The sequence below is a fragment of the Gobius niger genome, assembly GCF_951799975.1.
Source record: "Gobius niger genome assembly, chromosome: 1".
Lineage (NCBI taxonomy): Eukaryota > Metazoa > Chordata > Actinopteri > Gobiiformes > Gobiidae > Gobius > Gobius niger.
Genome location: NC_136852.1, coordinates 34,207,768 through 34,234,398, shown reverse-complemented (window position 1 = coordinate 34,234,398; position 26,631 = coordinate 34,207,768). Strand labels below are relative to the sequence as shown.

Genomic DNA, 26,631 nt, shown 5'->3' with positions numbered 1-26,631 from the left:
AGTACCTGAGAATCAGCTGCACCAGGACTGGCTTCATGTGGATTTTTCATCATTCCATTCAAATGAAACATATTCTCTCTGATTGACAAAATGATTACCCCCCCACCTTAACCCAGTGCAATTTTTTCCAGTTCGGCTTTACCCAAATCCAAAAGCTTCATGACTGAAGAGAAACAGTGTAACGCCTCATTTGAAAGCTAAGGCCTGCAAAACTAATCCTCACTTTTTTGTCTCGTCACTGCGTTTTTGTAGTTTCTTTGTTGTGTTTTTGTCGTGGTTTCGACACCGGTTTATTCATGGTTTTCAGGCTCTTTTCATCCTTGTTATTGTCTCTATTTTGATGATCTTTTCAAGAAGCTTTTAGATTTGAGTAAAGCCAAGCTGGAGAAAATGTGCTCGGCTCAGGTGGGGGTGAGGAAAGTAAAAACAACATTATCCTGTAAAGCACTGCTGGCCCAGCACCTGCAGAGGTAGCAGTGTTCTCCCTGAGAGCTCCCAGAGGCAGACACAGCTTTATGATAAAGCTCTGGATGGGACGTTGCCATGGTAATCCACTGGAACTAATGTCCAACTGTTGATTGTCCATCTCACATGTAAACTAAAAGACTTTTGTGATTTTCTGTTCATTTCCTTTGTTAATTTGTTTTTGTTTAGTTCTAACATCCACGCCCGCCTGCAGGGGCGTAAGCACCAAATTCTGGGCCCTGGGTACAAGCTATCTTGGTTGGACCCCCCACATATGAAATTCACATTTCATATTCTATGTTCTTTGACCACATAACAGTGGTTTAGTGGTTTGACAGTGCAGTTCATTTATATTCTATTAGAACTTTATTATATACACCTTAACGAAGTGACAAAATGTGCTTCATATACAAACACATACTTGCAAAATTCTGTGTAGCAGCCGTTGTATTTTAACCCTGTTGTGTTCAGCTCTTATAGTATCAATTATGAGGAGACTTAAAAAGTAGAATACGCTTTTTGCAGCATTTTTGAGGGCCCCTCCCCTGCTCTGGGCCCTGGGTACTCAGTACCCTTTACCCCCCAGTCCGACGCCCCTGCACGCCTGCACTAATGTTGAAACACCTAAAATAACTTTGGATTAAAGTGATAGTCTGTAAGTTTCAGTGTTTTACAAATTGAATAGATTGTGTATAACTGACCATCTGGGTGTGAAATTTGACATAACCTGAAGTAAAATGAACTCTAAGCCCCTCTTTTTGCTGATCTCAAACACTGATCAGAATCCCGGGGCTGTCACTTTGACCAATGAGATGAGCTGTGAACCGGCCTATCAGGTCCAAAGGGGAGGGAACTTGATTGTTTACTTTTGTTCTCCCTCTACTCATTTTGCAAACTGGAAGTGGCTTTCTCATCCAATCAGAAAGAAAGAACTTGATCGTTAGCTTTAAAAGATACAGACTAACTGGTGTAAAATGAACGTCCTATCTAGATCTTGATCACACAGCTGTGCCCTAGGCGCTGTGAGTTAAAGGTCAGAGGGCGCACAGGTCCTGGTTGCTGTGAGTTAAAGGTCAGAGGGCACACAGGTCCTGGTTGCTGTGAGTTAAAGGGGTGCTGTAGTCTGAGCTCCAGTCCCGCTCAAACACCTCCTGTAGTTGTTCCTGGACGGTGGTGTCTTCAGAGGGGCGGTCCTGCCGCACCACCAGAGCGGCGCCCGCCGTGTTCACGAAGTAGTCCCCAGACCAGTTGGACGTCCCTGCGCCAGAGCACAGAAAGTTGACTGACATGCCACTCCGCATTTGAAGGCTAAGAACCTCCAGAATGCAGTTTTCTACTGCACAGAGGACTAGGACCTTCCAAAGGCGAGTGTATACTGTACCTATGTAGGCCGTCTTGTCAGTGACCATGTACTTGTTGTGGTTGACTCTGGCGAACGGGATCTCCTTCTGTGAGGGGGAGGAGGGCACCACAAACAGCCTCTGGAGGAGCAGCACAGGCAGACGGGCGTCAACCATGACTAACTATGACTAACTACTAATACAAATGTAAGAACATTTACTTAAACAAAAAAATCTAGAATTGGATTTAAGATCCTGATGAAAATTTGAATTGAATTTCTACCTTTTCAACCAAAGACCCCAAATAAATGTAAAGCTGAAGACCTCATGTATTTCCTTGCCAGAAATGCACATTCAATCAATTCACCTGAACAATTGGGATGTGTGTGAAGTTTTGTGACGCGAGAAACAAACTAAGGGTTTTTCAGGGTTTTCAAAGGGTTTTTATATTCTGACCTCCTGTACCTGCACCTCCTCCTTTCATGGGCTGATCAAATCAAGAGACCCGGCTTTAAACATACAATATAAAAGGGCCAATATGATGCAAAAATGGACTTATTCCAGTAATTGTGCATATTTACACCCTCAGTCCAGACACCTTCCTTCACCAAAACGTGTTCTGGCCAAACCCTTTCTCACATGAACAGCATGTTTGCCAGTACACATCTTTTGGGTCAAGGTTTATGTCAAAACGTGCTGTGAAGGTGAAGCAGTAAGATGCAGCTCAATTTAATTCATGCACGACAATGATGAGCGGAAGTGACCTTTTTACCTACATCATCAAATGATCATTCGTAACCGACCCAACCCAAACTGCCCTGGTTTACAAAACGAGGAAGTGCGGCCTCTGCTGGCAGTCAGTATAACAGCATTTACATAAACACATGTTTTTAAAAATCATCCATCTTATAAAACCCTGACTAAAGGTTGATCGAGAACACTGAACACCTTTATACTGACTAAAACAAACTGAACAACAGCCACAGACTGAAATGAGTGTAGTAGCTGCTGCTGACCACTTGTATGTCCAGTCGGCTGTGGGGCTCCTGCAGAGCGGCCAGGGAGCGGAGGAAGGGGAACATGAGAGGCTGCGTGCTGGGCCAGCAGCTGATCAGCAGCCTCACCGCTACACGCCGCTCGTACGCCACACGCCGCAGCGCTGTGTCGATGCTGCCCCAGTACCTGCCACGGAGGGATCAGAGAGGGTCAGAGAGGGTCAGAGAGGGTCAGAGAGGAGAGGGTCAGAGAGAGGAGGGTCAGAGAGGAGAGGGTCAGAGAGAGGAGGGTCAGAGAGAGAGAGAGAGAGGAGAGGGTCAGAGAGAGAGAGAGAGAGAGGAGAGGGTCAGAGAGAGGAGGGTCAGAGAGAGAGAGAGAGAGGAGAGGGTCAGAGAGAGAGAGAGAGAGAGGAGAGGGTCAGAGAGAGGAGGGTCAGAGAGAGGAGGGTCAGAGAGAGGAGGGTCAGAGAGGGTCAGAGAGAGAGAGAGAGAGGAGAGGGTCAGAGAGGGTCAGAGAGGAAGAGGGTCAGAGAGGGTCAGAGAGGGTCAGAGAGGGTCAGAGAGGAGAGGGTCAGAGAGAGGAGGGTCAGAGAGGAGAGGGTCAGAGAGAGGAGGGTCAGAGAGAGAGAGAGAGAGGAGAGGGTCAGAGAGAGAGAGAGAGAGAGGAGAGGGTCAGAGAGAGGAGGGTCAGAGAGAGGAGGGTCAGAGAGAAGAGGGTCAGAGAGAGGAGGGTCAGAGAGGGTCAGAGAGAGAGAGAGAGAGGAGAGGGTCAGAGAGGGTCAGAGAGGAAGAGGGTCAGAGAGGGTAAAACAAAAAACTAGATTAAAAAATTCCCTTAAGAGTAGATTTGAACCCCACACCTACTTGCTCGTAAGTGAAACTACTTCTGATTATGTGTCAATATAGACACCGCCCTCCCCTGAATACTCAACCCCCCCCTCCCCAGCCCTCCCCCCGTCGATGATGATGTCACTAATCACTGCTCCGCTGATACAGAGCGTAGCATCACTGCTCCATGGTGGGCGGGGTCAGAGCTTACTTCTTGGGGTGGGAGAACTCCATGGTGGGCAGGTAGTTCATGACTGCGATGTAGATGAAGCTCTGGGCCTCATCGATCACACTGAGGATTGCCTGGAGGTCGGAGCTTCTGCCCGATGCACAGAAGGACGGAGGCGAGCTCTGCAGGAGGAGAGGTCACTGCAGTGAGGAACACCACAACAGACGCAGACAGGCTGATGCTAACGCTAACACCGAGCTTACCGACAGATAGACGCTGGCCTGGGAACTGTTGAAGCTCAGCTGCAGAGGAGAATCCTGGTTGTAGGCTGTGGAGAAGCTGCTGGGCCATGGAGAGGGGATGGTCTGGCTCTGTCCCATAAACCAGTAAGCCTCAAAGATCTTCAGCAGGTCTGCGGCCAGACAGCTGCAGTTGTACACCACTGCCCCCAGCTCCTTCACCTGAAACACGTCATAGCTTTACAACAGGGACTGCCCTGATCCTCACCACACACCCCTCATCAGACATCACAGGAAGCCTTGATCAGGATGTGCACAGCTCTAACACAAAGGAGAATTTACTCAGATGTGTATTTTAAGATCAGTCCAGTCATGAAAAAAGATCGACTCCTCGTTCCAGTGCCTCCGAACTGCTTCAGACCAGGGCTACACCACACGCACAACCTCAGACACAACACGGTCAACAACAGACTTCAGTGGGTTTTGTCACGTTCAGAGTGACATCCACTAGGAGAAGAATGAAGTCCGCTTGTGTCAGTTTAGCGTTTGCGTTTGCAGACAAACAGGCAGTCCTCGCCGTAATCTCTCACCTTCACATGTCCAGGTCCAATCTTATTTCCAGGGTTAAAATATAACAAATATCCACGATGCTGCCGCGCTGCTTCCTCTGAGCTAAAGTGCCAAAAGTGAAAGTTCCCTTAGGTCTCAACGTGTGTGTCGATCACAAACTATGGCTAATATCAAAGCTTCCCCTTACTTTATCTTTATTTGTCAGTCATAAATGAAATAAATTACAGAAAAGTAATAAATAGCCAGACTTGTTAAAGATATTAAAATGTAGTATCTTGTTAAAGATAATAAAACTAATTAAAACAACTTGAGTATAAATGATATTATTATTTTTGCCCAATTCTAAGTAATAGAGCTGGCTCTAAAAAACGCTCCAAAGTGCTAGCATGCATGAGCCTCAGTTAGCCCGCGCTGAACGCTATGGGGAAACCCATGCACTCTCAGTCCATTCTTCATTTACAGTCTATGGTTTCAGCAGAGCAAAGAAGAAGAGACATGATGAAAGCTCGTGCTAATGGCGTGTAAAAACATTGTTCAGTACAAATATACTACTTTCAACATGGTTAGCATCCTCTAGGGCTGAGTACCTTTAAATTTTTCCCCACACCAGTACTATAACGGTACTGGTAAGCTACTTACTGTTTATTTTTTGGTTTGTTTATTCCATAAAAGACCATTTCCTTTGATTATTGTATCATTTATTTGAGCTGGAACAAGTTTTGTCAGTGTCTCCACACTCACCAAGCATCAACAGTTTGTACCCAAAGTTTGTTTCCATACCAGTAGTGCCTTAACCTTGTTTTCAATATCATACTAGTGTCATTTAACAACACCCAGTCGTACCCTGCTCACAGTACAGCTCTCAGTATTGAACCACAATATGGCAGTCTTTCCAAACTAAAGTGTCCCAGTGCTCCAGTACCTGCGTGAGGGATCTCCAGTCCATATTGGCGCTGCCGATGTAGACGTGTTTCTTGTCCACCACCCAGAACTTAGTGTGGAGAACTCCGGAGGTCAGCTCTTTCATGTTCACTGTCCTGATGTGAGCTCCTACAACACAAGAACAGCACAATCACTCCCCATTCCTCAGAGCCCTTACTCTTCACACTCCTCAGAGCCCACACACCTCAGAACCCACACTCACCACACTCCTTATACTCCCCAGAACGCTCACCCCCCACACTGCCCAGACATCCCACACTCCCCACATGCATCACACTCCACATGCAGTCTACACTGGTCACACTACGCACAGTGCTCCACATTCCCCACACTTCCTTCCCTGTCCACTGCTACATGCTGCCCACACTTCCCCCATTCCACACACTTCCTGTGCTGCTCCACACTGCCCAGAATAACACAAAACAAAAAAGCAATTCAGCAGGCCCAAATAGGAGAGGAGACAATCTGTCATGTGACAAAGCAACTCCTGCCAGCTCCCAGGTGCCACCCCTGATGAAACACATGAGTGGTTGGTATGTGGTGGTGAGTAGTGACTTGTAAGGTTGAGAAGGTCCTGGCTGCTGCTGGTGGCGTTGCAGTGTGGAGGACAAACCTGCGCGGGTGAGCACTCCGAGGTCGGCCGGCTGAGCCCCCTGTGGTGTGTTCACAGCGATCCGCACAGTCAGCTTCTGAGACAGGCCAGCGAGAGACTGCAGGACCGCCTCACCCTGCACCACAGAGCCAGGACAGAAACAGTTCAAGCCAAGACGGGCAAATCAAACAAGTCCAGGAGCGTTCAAGAAACTATAGAACAGTGGCTCCCATAGTGACTCTGAGCTGGAAGTGCCGTTATAACTTAAAGGTCCTATATCATGCAAAATCGACTTTTTGGAGCTTTCAACCATGTTGTTAAGCTATTTCCTTATCAAATACACCCATTTCACGTATTTACAATCATACAAAATCAAAAATATTGGTGGTATATATTGGCGGTATATATCAGCAATGACCTTAGAAAAACCCATATCAGTCGATCTCTATGTGTAATGTAAGCAATGGGCAGTGACAGGGATTATTCTATCTGCTACCTACAATGGGAAGCTGACCAGCACTTTTTTTATGTCTATGTCCACTTTGAAGACTCTGATGGACGCTAATGGAGAGAAGAGGGGTAAAAGCAACAAGTCGTCGTTTTAAGCCACTCCCCCGTGCCCTGGCTATGCAAGCACTGGCGCACCGTTTGTTTGCACGCAAGAAGTCACTCTCTTCTGCGCTAACGCTGTCGTTGCGCCAGATTGGGCCCGGAGACCTAAGGATTTTCCGGTGTTCTAATACCTGTGCCGCGGACGGTTCATGTGTCCCTGTGTCCGCGTTGGTGAGGGTCCAGTAGAAAGAGGCGATGTCCAGGCTGCTGCGGGCCTCACTCATCAGTTGCTGCCAGGCCCAGAAGATGGAGGGGTGGGTGGAGCTGGAGTTAAAGCTCAGCCCCTCAGGGATGCTCTCCACCAGCACAAAACTGGGACAGGACAGAGGACAATCATGCCAGAAAACCTTCTAAACAATACTTTAGAAAGACAGGGCATACATGCATCATAATGTTTAGTTTAGTTTAGTTTAGTTTATTTGAGCAACAGATGCATACAGGTATAGTATACATATCACTTACAGAAATCATTCACATAAGAAGTACTAGTGCTGCTCAAAGGGAGTAGGAAAAAGTTAGTAAGTTATTGCATTGGGTCAAATCAATGCAATAACTAAAATTTGTATTATTCTGTTTCTATTGAATATGAAAGCCTCGTGATTAAGTGGAATCTACTCATTTTTTTCTGGCGAGTGTGCATACTAGTAGTAAAAGCTAATAAATGTCTTATGTGACCCACCCAACCCCCCCTCTCCCCTACTCGGTTTGCACATAAATGGTCACATTTATATAGCGCTTTTCTACCTACATTGGAACTTCACATCAAAGCACTCATCCATTCAGACTCTCATTTGTTCACCAGTGCCAGACATGCACAAACCCATGTTTTTTCTGCTGGGATCAGAGACGGCACTAAAGCAAGTTACTTGGTTGTTCCACCTCAAATAAATGCTCAAACTGTTTTTTACAGAATGCACAAACATTATCGTTCTGTTTTATGGTTCTAAATAACAAATATTGTAATATATGTATCAAAAAAGTAAATATGTTCAGTAATCGGTATCGTAAAGTATTGTACTACCTAAAATAGTGAAAGGTACGCAGCTAAACAAACAGAAGAATCTCTTACAGAACATGTCTGTGGAGTCCCAAACTACAGGGTCAACAGGAAGGCATGAGGAAGCTCCCTGGATGGGCAGTGAAATGTCAGCCTCTCGTTTCAACGAAAGTCCAGTTGAATTGTTTTAATTATAGAAGACAGAACATAGTAAGGCTTGTGGATGTAGTCTCAAATATTGGAGTCTTTGCTATTTGCTTATTGTGACCAGTCAAACTGCGAGTGTAATTTGTGATTATGTGGCGTCACTGCGGTGCTGTGTTACCTGCAGGGGTCCGTGCACGCTGGCTCCTCAGGGAGGAGGGAGATACTCCTGTGTCCCGGCGTGGACAGGAGCGTGAACACTGCCATGGTGGTCAGCAGCACAGCGGTCAGAAAGAACAGGAGCAGCAGCCCACACAAACACTGCAGGGAGAGGGGCACAATCACTATGTTTACATCAACGTCTAGTCCGACTAAGCGAAAACATTTATTTGATCCACTTAGTGAACCAGTGTGAAAGTGAGTAGACTAGGGCTGGGTGTAGGGCTGGGTATAGAGCTGAGTATAGGGCGGGCGGAGTATAGGGCAGGGTATTAGGCGGAGTATAGGGCTGAGTATAGGGCTGGGATAGGGCTGGGTATAGGGCTGAGTATAGGGCTGGGTATAGGGCTGGGTATAGGGCTGAGTATAGGGCTGAGTATAAGGCTGGGTGTAGGGCGGAGTATAGAGCTGAGTATAGGGCGGGCGGAGTATAGGGCAGGGTATTAGGCGGAGTATAGGGCTGAGTATAGGGCTGGGTATAGGGCTGGGTATAGGGCTGAGTATAGGGCTGAGTATAAGGCTGGGTGTAGGGCGGAGTATAGGGCTGGGTATAGGGCTGGGTATAGGGCTGAGTATAGGGCTAGGCATAGGGCTGAGTAGGGCTGGGTAGGGCAGGACTGTTCAGTTCAGTTTATTACGAATATACAGTAAAAATGAATATTGCATATTCATAGATGGGACACCCTTGAAGCAACAGTTAGCTTAACCTGAGAAACACAGTACCTTAGATACCTATTTCCTACCGAATCTAACTAACCTTACCTACTGTAATTTAAAACTACCTTACCTTACTTTTACTACCTTAGACTGAGTATAGGGCTGAGTATAGGACTATGTAAAGGGCTGGGTATAGGGCGGAGTATAGGGATGGGTATAGGGCTAAGTATAGGGCAGGGTATAGGGCTGAGTAGAAGATCTTTTAGAAGATCTTTTGTTTATATAGCGCCTTTCACAGACATAGTCACAAAGCACTTTACATGAGACAATTGTACATTCACTCCATGTGGTGTAAACTACGTTTGTAGCTTCAGTTTCCCCTGGGGGAGACTGACAAAAACGCTGTCACGACTGCACACGTCTGCGCCAACAGTCCCTCTGACACCACCATACATTCACTCACACACATCATTCATCCTGGCCTATTGCACATGTTTTTAGTGCTAGGGGAAACCGGAGTACCCGGAGGAAACCTACACAGACACGGGGAGGACATGTAAACTCCACATAGAAAGGCCCCGTCCAGGTGGGAATCGAACCCAGACCTTCTAGCTGTGAAGCACAAGCGCTAACTGCTGTACTACCGTGCCGCCCAGTATAGGGCTGAGCATCGGCCTAAGTGTATAGGGCTGGGTATTCACCTTATTCCGCCACGCCCACTTTTGCCTCTTTTTGCGCTGTCTGAGCATTTCCGTTGTACTTCCGGTCGAGCGCAAAGCCCGTTCCTTTAAGCGGAGAACGAGGGAAAATATTCTCCGCTCAAATCTGATGTTTAGTCGATTGATTTGTGTAAAATGTCCAATGTTCATTTGCACCGACATTCACCAATTCACCAATCCTGATGTGTAAAATAAAATATTTAATGAAATAAAATAATCCCTTGTGGTTTTGGTATACCTTTATGTATATTAAACTAAGGGTCTAAAATAAAACTAAATTTGACAAACATATTTCTAAACTGAGAATAAAACATGCATGAACCAGATACAGTCAGTAAGTAAGTAAGTGCTGAGCTGCACTGCCATTGTGGGCCAACCTGACCAGCATGTTTGTGGAGGTAGCACCCGGAGGAAACCTGGCTGGCGGTGCACCGCCTCCTCGGTTTGTCATTGTTCCAGAGCGTGGTGTCCTGCACTGGTCACCTCCTCCACATCCTCCATCCTCTTCCTCCTGCACAGCTCCCTCCGCTCCACAACAGTCTCTCACCATCTTCTTCTTTGTCCCTTTTTTGTTCCCTGTAGCGCCTCTTGAGACGCCTCCCCTGTGCTGCAGGTGTGGGGGCTTCTTGGTGCCTCGTCAGTGTTACAGAAGAAGAAACTTGTAGGTCTCAAAAGTATTTAGCTCACAAGCTAGCTGTTTTATTTATTTATTGTTTTGGTGGTCGGGACAGTGCATGTTAATGAACATACATGGGTCTCATGCATGTAACCAAGCCACACCAGATTGTAGCCTTGGGCTGACCTGGGGCTAGGTTTAACTGTCACTTTTTAAAAGCTGTTTTCTTCTGGACCATTATGGATTCTGCAGGAAAAAAAATCCGCCGAACAATCCATTTGCATCCAGCAAAACAATGTGGAACAAAGAAACCACAACACAAAAAAATACAGCAGTACCAAGACAGAGGAAAGTTGCTGGTTGTTTGATAAAACAAATAGTGATAGTTTAAATGTTATACAAATTCAATATTGTATCGGCCTGCAATTTGACACAACGTAATATTAACTAATAATATTTTCTAAAGTCCCTCTCTTTGCTGATCTCAGACACTAATCAGAATACCCGGGGTCATAACTTTGACCAGTGATACGAGCTTTCCAGTGAACCGGCCGTCGGGTCCAATCTAACAGATTATCACTTTAATTATTAAAGCATAAATGAACTGCTCTCTGATAAAACTAGTTAATAAAACATTTGAAGACCAACGAGTATCACCTGAAGAAGCCCAAGTGCCACAGTTTGAGAACCACTGTCCTCGTTATACAAAACATTCAGTCGGACGAGGGAGAACTCCACAAAACTGTGATTCGCTCATGGCTCATTGCTACAGTACCTCTTCAAAAAACACTTCTCATGCCGAAGGATTAACAATCATAGTCCCACAAAAAAATCTGGGAAAATATATTTGTATATGCTATGCACCAAGGATAAAGTCTTTCTTGGGGAACATCCAAGCCATAACAAACAGCCACTCATCATCTCATAATCACAATTTGTATTTTTAGAGTTTTCTGGCTGACTATTACAAAAAAAGTCAAAATTGGGTGAAGATTTTTTTTTAAAGCAGAAGCAAAAAAATAAATAAAAAAATGCCCTTAAGCTAGTGTTAGGATATGTAGCATCAAGCTAGCATTAGAATCATGTTTGGCATGATCTATCATTTCTATCATTTCTATGCGGACGACTGTCAAATTTATATGCCAATCACCAAAAACAGCCACTGCCCCCTGACACCCCTGCTCGACGGTCTAGGTGACGTCAAGGCTTGGTTATCCCAAAATTTCTTAAAATTAAATGAGGGAAAGACAGAAATTGTTCTGTTTGGAAATGCCCTCACTGACTTGGGACCCCTAGAGCATTATGTGCGTCCCAAAGTCACCAGCCTTGGCGTCACCATAGACAGCGATTTTAAACTAGACAAGCAGGTCAATGGCGTTTTAAAATCAAGTTTTTATCAGCTTTGTCTTTTATCGAAAGTGAAGCCGTTTTTAACTTTTAATTTGCTTGAACAGGTCGTGCAGGCTTTTATTTCTTCTCGTCTGGACGACTGCAATGCCCTTTATTAAGGCATTGGCCTCAAAACACTTTCCCGATTGCAGTTAGTCCAGAACTCAGCTGCACGAGGAGCCAGAAAACGCGAGCACATCACTCCTATTTTAGCTTCTTTGCACTGGCTACCTGTACGTTTTAGAATTGATTTTAAAATTTTGTTGTTTGTTTTTAAAGCTTTGAATGGACTGGCCCCTCAGTATATCGTAGACCTCATCCGAATCTATACTCCGGCGCGCTCTGAGGTCTGAGGCCCGGCTACAGCTTGTGGTTCCTAAAACAAAGCGGAAAACCAGAGGGGACAGAGCATTCTAAGCTGTGGAACGCTCTGCCCCCGACGTTCGAACGGCCCCCACAGTGGAGTGTTTTAAATCTCGTCTCAAGACCCATTTTTATTCTCAGGCTTTTAACACCGCGTGAGTTGTATGGTCCCCGTGTCTTTTATTTATTTTATCTTGTTGATTTTATTGTTTTATTCAATGTTTTTAATTATTTTATTGTTTCATCTATTTTATTTGTATTAATGTCTTTAACGAACTATTTATTGTTTCATGCAGGTTTTATTTTATTTTATTTTTTTCATTTTTTGTGGTAGAGCTAATAAGTATCTGTTTTTAGGATCTCATGTGCAGCACTTTGGAAACATTTTTGTTGGTTAAATGTGCTATACAAATAAAGTGGATTGGATCTGTTTTTATATGTTGTCTTTATCCTACTACTCCAAACCCACTTTAACAATGGCTGAATTATCTTTTTTCATACAGACCCAATTTTTACTTTATTTGTATGTGATGAATACTCATAAATAGTCATAAATACAGATAAAAAGTCATACAAGGGGGCGTGGCCTATATGAGGGGGAAGAAAACCTCTAATGGGAATCATAATCTTTCACTCTTTTTTAGCCGTTTTCTGGTGGACTATAAACACATTTATCACACACCAATAAAGTCTAACAAAATCAGGTCTATGTGGGTGTTTTTTCACAGCAAATTGTTCTGTAGAAGCGAAAAACAGCACTTGTTGCTAACCTTAGCATATGTAGCATGAAGCTAATGTTAGAATCATGGTTAATATTGTCTGTTTTTTAAGATTTTATGGGCGTTTGAACCACTTTGTTCCACTCCGTGTCTCTTTATCTTTATTTAGTGGAAACATTTTATTATTTTACATTTGTTGAAAGAATGGTGGAGGAATGGGAGACAGTTTAGCATTTTTCCCTTCTTTGTTTCCCCTCCTGACTGCTTTGAACATGACCATATATGGACAATTCCAAAGATTCTTCCTGTATCGATTTGACCGTGACCTTTGTCCTGTATTGCCGTGGCGACAGAACATACATATAAGACGCATGTGATGTCATCTCATTTGAATATTCCGCTCTCTAAAGTCCACAGCAGATTTTCAGCATAGCACAGATCACTGACGACAGACCCTGAGCACAGCACACTCTGTTAGCTACTTCATCGTTATTTTGTGAATTAACGCACATTTTGGACACTTTTCTTTCACTTACAGTACCTTAAAGCGACTGTATAACAAGTGAAACTCTCCACAGCCGGATTAATATAGTCTTATCTCTGAAAGTAAGACAAAAGCAGAATGAATACCAAACAGACTTCTGAGATCCAGCCAGCAGTTGTGCAAAATCCACTTCGTAAGATGCGACGGATGCAACGAAGAGGCCAGGAGCGCATGGATCAGACATGCCAGGTTCAGGCACTGACTGAATCCGATCAACAGAACTCTGAACCGCGAATGGAGTCTGTTGAACAGATCCAGACTGCAGAAAATGGTCCTTCAATGGTCCAGGAATCTGTCAATGACTCAGGTGACAGCCAGGCCTCCCGGGAGGAATTTCTCCAACAAATAGAGCTTCTTCAAGCACAGTTGAAGGAGCAGAAGGCAGAGCTTGTCAGCAAAGACTATGAGATAAATAGACACAGAAGTGCAAGTCGCTCTGTGAGAACAATGAAAAACGCCACGAAGGAATGGCAGAAAGACATCGACGCCTCAAACGCAAAAGTAAAAGCCCTGGAAATTGACCTTTGTGATGAGAAAAAGCAGAACGCAGAGGCTTGGAAGAAAATTTCCAGTCTTGAAGGTGAGGTAAATGGGCTTCACAAGGAAGTGAAAATCCTTAAATCTGCCCTTCATGTAAAGAATATGGCATTGGAAGACGCCCAGAGCACGGTAAACACTCTGGAAGATGAGGCCCTGGATGGATTTGCTCTGCTCCGAGGGGAGATAGCTGGATGGGAGGCGGAAAGGGATGAACTACGGTCGCAGGTTAGCTCCCAAACATGTCTTCTCCGTGAAAAGACATTGGCAACACAGGAGGCTGTGAATAAACTTACAATTTTCGAGGAGGAGTGGGCAGCCCTCGAATCAACGCTCCGTTATAAAGATACACCCCTCGAAGAAATGGCATTTCTGCGGGCAGATCGAGTTCGCGTTATGTGTGAGAAGTGCAACCTGACAATAGCCTTCCATTCAACGAACACATCACTGGAAGAGGCACAGAAGAAAGTTGAAATTCAAGAAGAGGAGAATGCAAAATTGAAAGCGGAAAGCGATTGCCTAAGCTTGCGGGTGGAGAGCATACAGTCAACCTTAATTGAAAAGGTCAAAGCACTGATAGAGGAACAAAGCAAAGTTCAAAATATGGAGGCAGAGATGGCTGGATTGCGAGCAGAAAGAAATGACATGTCCTTGCAGGTGGGAAACCTAAACTCAGTGCTCCTTGAAAAGAATACGGCGCTGGGAGAGGCCCAAAGGAAAGATGAAATTCAAGAAGAGGAGAAAGCTACATTGCAAGCTAAATGCAATGACCTATGCTTGCAAGTGGGAAGCATAAGTTCAGCCCTCTTCGATAAGAATACAACGCTGGCAGAGGCCGAGAACAAAGTCAAAGATTTGGTGTCGAAGATGGCTGGACTGGAGAGGGACAGACGTGCCTTGTCCTTGCAGGTAGGACACTTAAAATCAGAAGTCTGTGAAAAGAATTCAGCACTGGGACAGGCCCAGCGCAACGTTCAGACTCATGAAGAGGAGAAGGTTAAATTGCAAGGGGAAAGCTACAGCCTAGGCTTACGGGTGAGCCAAGCAGAAAGAAAAGTCTTTGAAAAGACTAAAGCACTAGAAGAGGAACAGAGTAAAGTAAAAGATCTGACACAGAAGATGGCTGAATTGAGGGCAGAAAAAAATGGCTTGTCCTTGAGTATGGCCTCCCGAGAAAGACTCCTCCTTGAAAGGAACTCCGCACTGGCAGAGGAAAGACGCAAAGTAAACAATATGAAGGAGAAGATGGCTGAATTAAGGGCAGAAAGAAATGGCTTGTCCGTGCAGTTGGAGAACCAAACATCAGCCCTCCGTGCAAAGGACGCAGCACTAGCAGAGGACCGGAGCACACTAAAGACTCTGGAGAAGGAGAAATGTGATCTACAGTCCTCCAAGAAACATCTAAATGCAGCTTTACAAAAACAGAAAAAAGACGCTGACGATGCCTGCTTCAAAGTTACAGAGCTGGAGCGGGAGTTAAGAAAGCAAAAGGCCATTATACAGACCTTCGAGCAGAGTTTAAAAACAACACAGGACACGTTTAAGTCCATTGTCGAGCAGTGCCACGCCAAATTCTCTGCTGTCCGTGCAGAGAAAGGGAACATGGAGGAGAAAGTGCAGGACCTCAGGCAAGAAATCGAGCATCTAAACTTCGTCCACAACGTAGAGGTGAGCTTGTTACAAAGCTCAGAGGGAGAGAAGAGGGTAGCGCTTCAGCGGACGATGCAAGAACTTTCCGACGCTCTGAAGACATCCCAGGAGAACAACTCTGATCTGCTCATGCACAAACACGAGCTTCAGGAAATGATTAGGATCAAAGACGACCAGATTCAGGAGATAGAGAATCGGCGCAAAAAGAGATGGTTTCGTTAAGATTTTTGGGCCATCAGTAGAGCTTGGCGCTGAAGGCGGAAGCTGAGGCCACATGGCTGCCAAGTTAATCTGAATATTTTGAATAAGAATTAGCCAACCCTAACCCTAAAAGATTATAAAGACCCCCCCGTCCCACCCCAGACACACACAAACACTCACATACATGCAAATAACAACATGCACAACAGTTACTCTTAGCAATTTAGACGTTTCTTTACCTGCTATGTGTGTTTCAACATCAAAACACCGAGCCTTCCTCGAGGTGACAAAGCTCTTGGTGATATGGTGATGAGGCAGTGGTCAGGCGTAGGGACACACATGTCAGCTCGACTGACCACAGCGTTCAGAAACACCACGTCAACAGGAGCGGCGAAACCTCTGAGTGTGGCGTTCAGATAGCAGGTAAAGAAATGTCTATGATTTCTATGAACAAAACAATTGGAAACTATTCCCATATAGATTAGATAATAGCACTCGCATCACCATAATTGGATAAAGATTTTAACGCCGTTGAAAGTCAGATTGGCAGATTTGTGTCATGGTAAACTTAGCAAACAGCCACCAGCGCATCTACTGATGTCTCTTTCAGTAATCCTCCAATATTGTCAAACCATGTGTAGGAAGATGAGGAAGTTCAGATTAGGGCTGTCACGGTATGAAAATTTTACCTCACGGTTATTGTGACCAAAATTATCACGGTTTTCGGTATTATCGCGGTATTTTTTTAAAATGTCTGTTAATATGTTCAGAAAGCATTGATAGTCCTACACAAACTGAAATAGTTTCAAAAAAGTTTAACTGTGCTTGTTACATAAAAAAATACAGACAAAGCCTTTACACATCAAAGTAAAGGAAGTATAACGATGTGTTGTTGATGTTTTGAGGATATTACATGTAGCCTACTATTTATAGCGTCAGAAACGAAGATAAACCGTCTATATCAGGAACATTGTTGTTGTCCTTCCAGTGAGCTTTCGCTTTGCAGATTTGGGAAAATACCATCATTATTAAATTCCTAATACTGCGGCGAGAGTGAATCTATTGCAATCTGCCACCGGGAGCCCCGTAACGCATTGTGCCATCGTGCGGAGGTATCCGCGACATGTTTATGTACTGGCGGTGGCGCTGCAGCCGCACTATGAGGCGACTCGTTACATTCTCCTTCAACCCAAAGTCCCACATCAGCATTCCAGCTAAAACGCTAACTTACTTGCTATAACATACAATTATGCCATTTCCCCGTGGCTTCAGCCGTAGGAGCCTCCAGCTCCAGGCTGAGTGAGCCCCGCTGCCCCACGCTCGCCCTCTCGCTCCCTCACTTCACCTGAGCAGCGCTACAGCCGCCCGCATCCGCCGGCTGACTGTAGCTTGTCTACTCGCTAACCCATGGATCTATTATATTAAACTAACCCCGCTCTAACAGACGCACCACTGAGGGCGATGATCCGCATGAGACATCGCGCTGACGCTGAGGTGAAAGTTATACCGCTTTATATTACGACAAGTGAACTTTTACTGCTTTTACTTCGTAGCTAGCGGGAGCGGCTAATGCATCTGCACAACAAAGCTACGCCGACACAGCGCGCAACTGTGCAGGAGACTGAGCACCAAACTGATCTAAGTTTTGTGATGCCTGTAGCTTTATATTTGACAATAGCCGCGGAAACTGCAGCAGATGAGACGGTGGCTGGTGAGGCTCACCGTGCCTACACCGCGGGTACGGTTATTCACCGAGATAATAATAAAAACACAAAACAAGACGGTCATTTTCACCGTCAAAATTTTTACCGGGGTTTACCGCTACACCGGTTACCGTGACATCCCTAGTTCAGATGTTACTCCCATGGCAGCAAAAGCCGTGCTGCTAACCATTTCACTAAATAAAAATAACAAAATACAAACATTAATTTAATTCTGTGTGTTTTTATCTTATGTTTTTCAGGTCGCGGTGCCTCCGTCCCCAAACCTTCAGGAACGTTCAGCAACATTGCACCGTTTCTCAGCTCAGCCAAAAAACAGCTTTGTTTTCGTGAAGTGACTGATTTTATGTGGACTTCTCCAGTCCCATGTTAACTGATAAGAGAGAAGGGGCGGGTACAATTCATGGCGGCACCCACGCCAACATCCGGAATAAGGTGAATAGGGCTGAGTATAGGACTGAATATAGGGCAGGGTATAGGGCTGAGTATATGGCTCGGTATAGGACTGAGTATAGGGCAGGGTATAGGGCTGAGTACAGGGCTGGGCATAGGGCAGGGTATAGGGCTGAGTATAGGGCTGAGTATAGGGCTGGGTATAGGGCTAGGTATAGGGCTGGGCATAGGGCTGGGTATAGGGCTGAGTATATGGCTGAGTATAGGGCTGGGTATAGGACTGAGTATAGGACTGGGCATAGGGCTGGGTATAGGGCTGGGTATAGGGCTGAGTATAGGGCTGAGTATAGGACTGAGTATAGGGCAGGGTATAGGGCTGAGTATAGGGCTGGGCATAGGGCAGGGTATAGGGCTGAGTATAGGGCTGGGCATAGGGCAGGGTATAGGGCTGAGTATAGGGCTGGGCATAGGGCTGGGTATAGGGCTGAGTATATGGCTGGGTATAGGGCTAGGTATAGGGCTGAGTATAGGACTGAGTATAGGACTGAGTATAGGGCTGAGAAGGACTGATGTGTACCCCTGTCATGTGTCACAGGGGCTGATGAAACTGTGCAGACCTACCACAGGGGTCTTCCTCTGGGTCAGCCTCTTCTGCTCAGAGTCCGCCAGCTGAAAAGCCAGCACACTGTCAGGCTGCAGTCATTTGTTACAGTCAGGTTCAGGGAACAGTGCGTTACAATACGGCACACTTGAAACAGGAGCGGGACGGACAGTTTTGGTAAAGGAGGAGCTGAGACAGGGTTGCCAGGTCTGGGCAGCCAAACCCGCCCAAAAATATCTGAAAACCGCGGAAAACCCGCGGACATACGGCGCGGCTGGAATTTTCAATATTGTTTACTAGTTAACAGAGCCCATGTGCTCCTACGATGCGAAACCCCCCCCTATTTCCCCCCCTTATTGAAAAAGCAGCTTACAGAGCCTTGGATTTGCCTTCGAAATAGTGATTTTGATCAAGTCAACATTGATTACAGCAAGGCAAAAAAACGCGGACAGTTTTTTTCACCCGCGGAATGGCTTTAAAAACCGCCCAATTCCGCGGTTTAACCGCTGAGAGACTCTTACTTACTCCAGCAAATACGACAAACCTAAACCTAAAAATAAAATAAACTAATTTCATCTTTTTTAACCATCCGATTTGGTTCTTTTTGGTGATCAGCTGTTGTATTCTGTGTGATAGAAGGATAAAGTTTAGCTAAAATGTTTAGTTAAACAAAACTAGCTAATTAGCAACAGCAGTTTTCCGGTTGGGCACCTGCTTCTGAGAACAAAAACGATACATTTCTTGTTTAGAAAGCATTTAGTAAGATCTATTACTAGCTAAATTCATTATATTACATGAAGAGTTATCAAAATGTAGTGCAGTGGTGCAGAGATGTGAAAGTAATACAGAATTTGGAAATAAGACAGGAAGAAGTCGGCAGAAGCTTCTCAGTGTCACAGACCCATCGGTAACACCATAGCAATTCTATTATTAGACCTATGGTGCATTCATGTGCACTGGGGAGCTCGTGTTCCCGAGATGTGACGTCATTGTCCCCAGTTGGTTTGTGTTCAGGTGTTTTTTTATGTGGGAAAGTGGATCTTGATTAGCGCTTAGCTAATCATCTATATGTGCTAGCGTCTCAAAAGCTAAACGTTTGTTTGTTCGTTTAAAAAAATATCACATAAATGTACTTTTTGCTAACGTTGGTGTCAGTCATTTCACTCGCAATTTTGTTACTACGAGGATGACGACAGCTCACACTAAACTCAAAAAAGTAGCAGAGTTTCAGTAAAAAGCTCACGTTAGACGATAAAAGTAAAAAAAATCTGCTGATTTCCACTGTCAGGTACGGAGGTCGGGAAGCTCGTCTTGACCCAGTCAAGCGAGCGTTCACGTGAAGTCGTCCGCCTGAGTTCCCGAGGTCCACATGAACGCACCATGACAGTGCTCTGCACAGGGTTACACAGTACAACTTAAAAGAACCTTGCTAATTGGATTTCGGTGGAATTTCATGTAGAATAATTACATTTTTGAATTAGACGGTTGTGTTTGTGTTCATCTCAGCTGCATGTTTACATTTTAAATGAATAGATGATGATTTTGGCTTACCTGCTTATACGGGATCTCCTCCGTCATTTTGACAGCACTCACAGGTTTATAGAAGACACGCATCCAGAGCCGGGTCTGAGGGCCAACCTGGACAGAAGCAGCCAATCAGAGAGCAGCTCAAGCTCTATATGGGGAAACCCTCTGACCGACACTCCGCACAGAACAATGTTCTGCCATTTGTGTCTCATCTATAGACCAAATATTTTCATCAGCTGACGAGACAAAGCAATTTTGAACCATTTCTTTGCCTTTGAACCTGTTGATTTGTGGTCTACATCTGAAGACGGAGGCCATCTTGGGAGACATATGAGTTTGTTCATTGTGTCCTCCTGACCAAAGCGAGCTCAGCTCTGGTGACGTGAGTGGCGGTCACCCACTGCTCCTCACAGCTTTAACCAGCAGCATTAGCGGACAGGGCAAATGCAGGAACACATTTCCCTGTGAGACTTTTCAAATGTGAACAAATGAAGCCCAGCTCATTCACACAGCACCATTGTGTCCAGACAAAGAGAATCTTCCAGAGCCTCACAGCTTTACACGGGACAGGGTCAGCTGGTCAGCTGCAGCCACCTCCACACGGGGGCGCCACACACCACCACTACATTCTATTCTTACAAGTTCATCATGTTCAGGCCACAAGGACAATTAGAGACTTTAGAGGCTGAAACTACTAATTGATTAATCAGCCACTAATCGACTATTGAAATAGTCAATTAGTCATCGATTAACCGTGTTCTGGTTCACACAGACTCAAATAGAGCAAAAATGAAATGAAAATGTTGTATTTTTGATGAAAACCTACATTGTAAAGTTAGGGCATGTAGTGTTATGTACATGGAACATTTCATATCTGTTTGTTTCTGAACTAATCAGAAGCAGAATTAGCACCAAAAGCCTCCGACAAAAATTCACTTTAAGTTTTCTCCATCAACACGTCCTCAAGTGGTGCCAATTTAGCTTTATGTGATGAAAAAAATGAAAAAATACAATTTTCATACACCATTCACAGCCAAGCGATTAATCGACTAATTGTAAAAAAAAAATCGGTAGATTAATGGATTACCAAAATAGTCGTTAGTTGCAGCCCTATTTCCACTGTCAAAGTGCATCACAAAGGTCTATGTTCACCTGGTCAGAAGGAGGTCAAACCGATTGGCTCCAAACCCGAGGGGCGGGACCAAGAGCTTTGTCTTTGGTCAGAACAGTAAAGGATCATCAGATATGAGCAGAAAACAATCCACTACTAGTACATGGCTTCACTTCAGTTTAAACTGGGAAACCCAGGTCCAATGTAGGACTACACTCAGGACTAAAGTAGGACTACACTCAGGACTAAAGTAGGACTACACTCAGGACTACAGTAGGACTACACTCAGTACTAAAGTAGGACTACACTCTGGACAACAGTAGGACAACACTCAGGAATAAAGTAGGACTACACTCAGGTTTAAAGTAGGACTACACTCAGGTCCAATGTAGGACTACACTCAGGACTAAAGTAGGACTACACTCAGAACTAAAGTAGGCCTACACTCAGGACTACAGTAGGACTACACTCAGAACTAAAGTAGGACTACACTAAAGGACTACAGTAAGACTACACTCAGGACTAAAGTAGGACTACACTCAGGTCCAATGTAGGACTACACTCAGGTCCAAAGTAGGACTACACTCAGGACTACAGTAGGACTACGCTCAGGATTAAAGTAGAACTACACTCAGGTCCAATGTAGGACTACACTCAGGTCCAATGTAGAACTACACTCAGGACTAAAGTAGGACGACACTCAGGACTAAAGTAGGACAACACGAAAGAACTACAGTAGGACTACACTCAGGACTAAAGTAGAACTACACTCAGGACTACAGTAGGACTACACTCAGGTCCAATGTAGGACTACACTCAGGTCCAAAGTCGGACTACACTCAGGTCCAATGTAGGACTACACTCAGGTCCAATGTAGGACTACATTCAGGACTACACTCAGGATTAAAGTAGGACTACACTCAGGTCCAATGTAGGACTACACTCAGGTCCAATGTAGCACTACACTCAGGACTAAAGTAGGACGACACTCAGGACTAAAGTAGGACAACACGAAAGAACTACAGTAGGACTACACTCAGGACTAAAGTAGGACTACACTCAGGACTACAGTAGGACTACACTCAGGTCCAATGTAGGACTACACTCAGGTCCAAAGTAGGACTACACTCAGGTCCAATGTAGGACTACACTCAGGACTAAAGTAGAACTACACTAAGGACTAAAGTAGCACTACACTAAAGGACTACAGTAGGACTACACTCAGGACTACAGTAGGACTACACTCAGGTCCAATGTAGGACTACACTCAGGTCCAAAGTAGGACTACACTCAGGACTAAAGTAGAACTACACTAAGGACTAAAGTAGCACTACACTAAAGGAATAAAGTAGGACTGCACTCAGGACTACAGTAGGACAACACTCAGGACTAAAGTAAAACTACACTCAGGACTAAAGTAGGACGACACTCAGGACTACACTCAGGACTAAAGTAGGACAACACACAGGACTAAAGTAGGACGACACTCAGGACTACACTCAGGACTAAAGTAAAACTACACTCAGGACTAAAGTAGGACGACACTCAGGACTACACTCGGGACTAAAGTAGGACAACACTCAGGACTAAAGTAGGACTACACTAAAGAACTACAGTAGGACTAAACTCAAGACTAAAGTAAAACTACACTCGGGACTAAAGTAGGACAACACTCAGGACTACACTCAGGACTAAAGTAGGACAACACTCAGGACTAAAGTAGGACTACACTCAGGACTAAGGTAGGACAACACACAGGACTACACTCGGGACTAAAGTAGGACAACACTCAGGACTACACTCAGGACTAAAGTAAAACTACACTCAGGACTAAAGTAGAACTACACTCAGGACTACAGTAGGACTACACTCAGGACTAAAGTAGGACAACACTCAGGACTACAGTAGGACTACACTCTGGACTAAAGTAGGACAACACTCAGGACTATACTCAGGACTAAAGTAGGACTACACTCAGGACTACACTCGGTACTAAAGTAGGACAACACTCAGGACTACACTCAGGACTACAGTAGGACGACACTCAGGACTAAAGTAGGACTACACTCAGGACTACACTCGGGACTAAAGTAGGACAACACTCAGGACTACACTCAGGACTAAAGTAGGACTACACTCACGACTACAGTAGACTACACTCAGGACTAAAGTAGCACTACACTCAGGACTACACTCGGGACTAAAGTAGGACTACACTCAGGACTACAGTAGGACGACACTCAGGACTAAAGTAGGACTACACTCAGGACTACAGTAGACTACACTGGACTAAAGTAGAACTACACTAAAGGACTACACTCAGGACTAAAGTAGGACTACACTCAGGACTACAGTAGACTACACTCAGGACTAAAGTAGAACTACACTAAAGGACTACACTCAGGACTAAAGTAGGACTACACTCAGGACTAAAGTAGGACTACACTCAGGACTAAAGTAGGACTACACTCAGGACTAAAGTAGGACTACACTCAGGACTACAGTAGACTACACTCAGGACTAAAGTAGAACTACACTAAAGGACTACACTCAGGACTAAAGTAGGACTACACTCAGGACTAAAGTAGGACTACACTCAGGACTAAAGTAGAACTACACTCAGGACTAAAGTAGGACTACACTCGGGACTAAAGTAGGACAACACTCAGGACTACACTCAGGACTACAGTAGGACGACACTCAGGACTAAGTAGGACTACACTCAGGACTACACTCGGGACTAAAGTAGGACTACACTCAGGACTACAGTAGGACGACACTCAGGACTAAAGTAGGACTACACTCAGGACTACAGTAGGACGACACTCAGGACTAAAGTAGGACTACACTCAGGACTAAAGTAGAACTACACTAAAGGACTACACTCAGGACTAAAGTAGGACAACACTCAGGACTACACTCAGGACTAAAGTAAAACTACACTCAGGACTAAAGTAGAACTACACTCAGAACTACAGTAGGACTACACTCAGGACTAAAGTAGGACAACACTCAGGACTACAGTAGGACTACACTCTGGACTAAAGTAGGACAACACTCAGGACTACACTCAGGACTAAAGTAGGACTACACTCAGGACTACACTCGGGACTAAAGTAGGACAACACTCAGGACTACACTCAGGACTACAGTAGGACGACACTCAGGACTAAAGTAGGACTACACTCAGGACTACACTCGGGACTAAAGTAGGACAACACTCAGGACTACACTCAGGACTAAAGTAGGACTACACTCACGACTACAGTAGACTACACTCAGGACTAAAGTAGCACTACACTCAGGACTACACTCGGGACTAAAGTAGGACTACACTCAGGACTACAGTAGGACTACACTCAGGACTACAGTAGGACTACACTCAGGACTAAAGTAGGACTACACTCAGGACTACAGTAGACTACACTCAGGACTAAAGTAGGACTACACTCAGGACTACAGTAGACTACACTCAGGACTAAAGTAGAACTACACTAAAGGACTACACTCAGGACTAAAGTAGGACTACACTCAGGACTAAAGTAGAACTACACTCAGGACTAAAGTAGGACTACACTCAGGACTAAAGTAGGACTACACTCAGGACTAAAGTAGGACTACACTCGGGACTAAAGTAGGACAACACTCAGGACTACAGTAGGACGACACTCAGGACTAAAGTAGGACGACACTCAGGACTACAGTAGGACAACACTCAGGACTACAGTAGGACGACACTCAGGACTAAGTAGGACTACACTCAGGACTACACTCGGGACTAAAGTAGGACTACACTCAGGACTACAGTAGGACGACACTCAGGACTAAAGTAGGACTACACTCAGGACTACAGTAGGACGACACTCAGGACTACAGTAGGACAACACTCAGGACTACAGTAGGACGACACTCAGGACTAAGTAGCACTACACTCAGGACTAAGTAGCACTACACTCAGGACTAAAGTAGGACAACACTCAGGACTACAGTAGGACGACACTCAGGACTAAGTAGGACTACACTCAGGACTACACTCGGGACTAAAGTAGGACTACACTCAGGACTACAGTAGGACGACACTCAGGACTAAAGTAGGACTACACTCAGGACTACAGTAGGACGACACTCAGGACTAAAGTAGGACTACACTCAGGACTAAAGTAGAACTACACTAAAGGACTACACTCAGGACTAAAGTAGGATTACACTCAGGACTAAAGTAGGACTACACTCAGGACTAAAGTAGAACTACACTCAGGACTACACTCAGGACTAAGGTAGGACAACGCTCAGGACTAAAGTAGGACTACACTCAGGACTACAGTAGGACTACACTAAAGGACTACAGTAGGACTACACTCAGGACTAAAGTATAACTACACTAAGGACTACACTCAGGACTAAAGTAGGACTACACTAAAGGACTACAGTAGGACTACACTCAGGACTAAAGTAGCACTACACTAAAGGACTACAGTAGGACTACACTCAGGACTAAAGTATAACTACACTAAGGACTACACTCAGGACTAAAGCAGGACTACACTAAAGGACTACAGTAGGACTACACTCAGGACTACAGTAGAACTACACTAAGGACTAAAGTAGGACTAAAGTAGGACTACACTAAGGACTAAAGTAGAACTACACTAAGGACTACAGTGGGACTACACTCAGGACTAAAGTAGGACTACAGTAGGACTACACTCAGGACTAAAGTAGGACTACAGTAGGACTACACTCAGGACTAAAGTAGAACTACAGTAGGACTACAATCAGGACTACACTCAGGACTAAAGTAGGACTACACTCAGGACTAAAGTAGGACTACACTCAGGACTACACTCGGGACTAAAGTAGAACTACACTCGGGACTAAAGTAGGACTACACTCGGGACTAAAGTAGAACTACACTCAGGACTAAAGTAGGACTACACTCGGGACTAAAGTAGGACTACACTCAGGACTACAGTAGGAACACTCAGGACTACAGTAGGACTACACTTGGGACTAAAGTAGAACTACACTCGGGACTAAAGTAGAACTACACTCAGGACTACAGTAGAACTACACTCAGGACTACAGTAGGACTACACTCAGGACTACAGTAGGACTACACTCAGGACTACAGTAGAACTACACTCAGAACTAAAGTAGGACTACACTCAGGACTAAAGTAGGACTAAATAAGGTTTAAGTACAATTATTCCTCAACAAACCCAGGACCAGACCTAAGCCTGGTCTAGAGCACAAAAACAAAGCAGATCAAACACATGACTGACCGGAATAAAAATGAGGAACCTTTTTCTGCTTCATGGTCTGGATCACAGACTAAATCATACAACGGATGGACAGCGGACCGAGTATCACGTGAAGCCGCAGACTTTCTTCCTCCTCCTCCGGCGGGCTGCCTGAGGAGCCACCGCGGTGAGTGACCCGGGACCGTATGGCCCCGGCCCCGGTGTGTTTCAGACAGACTCGGACTGATGCCTGACTCGTGAGATCCAGGCTCTATGTCGGGTCAACATCGAAACACAGCGCGCTCCAATGAGTCCTTTAATAATAATACCACCAACAACAACAACAGTGTCTGCGCCAGTTCTGAACACACGTTTGCCAAAATAAATGCTGAGAAAAGCCTTTAAATAATTATCATCATCAGCCTAGAGCTGATTCCAGAACTCACCGGCGAAAAGAGTCCGAGCTTTGGGGACAAGTTGAAAACAAGAGTCTCTCTCTCTCCCCTGCCTTGTGCCTTTGTGCTGGTGGTC

General features: G+C 45.0%; 1 protein-coding gene across 1 annotated transcript; it reads right to left on the bottom strand.

The window, feature by feature from the left end:
• Positions 1-1,491: 1,491 nt before the first annotated feature.
• On the bottom strand, positions 1,492-26,631 carry pld3 (phospholipase D family member 3). Its single transcript, XM_079571175.1, has 12 exons — positions 26,547-26,631; positions 19,774-19,860; positions 18,243-18,290; positions 8,075-8,214; positions 6,884-7,064; positions 6,162-6,276; positions 5,529-5,656; positions 4,061-4,258; positions 3,840-3,979; positions 2,822-2,987; positions 1,847-1,946; positions 1,492-1,723 (listed from the first exon to the last, which is right to left on the bottom strand). The coding sequence occupies exons 2-12, from the start codon at positions 19,834-19,836 to the stop codon at positions 1,539-1,541; spliced, it is 1,464 nt and encodes a 487-aa protein (XP_079427301.1). The 5' UTR covers positions 19,837-19,860; positions 26,547-26,631; the 3' UTR covers positions 1,492-1,538.

Excerpts from the sequence above, each read along its gene's own strand:
- pld3 (XM_079571175.1), bottom strand. The coding sequence starts at position 19,836 with ATGCGTGTCTTCTATAAACCTGTGAGTGCTGTCAAAATGACGGAGGAG. Across the intron at positions 4,259-5,528 it reads ACTGGAGATCCCTCACGCAG|GTGAAGGAGCTGGGGGCAGT; the intron begins GTACTGGAGCAC and ends GACGTGTTTCAG. Across the intron at positions 1,947-2,821 it reads GCCGACTGGACATACAAGTG|AGGCTGTTTGTGGTGCCCTC; the intron begins GTCAGCAGCAGC and ends CTGCTCCTCCAG.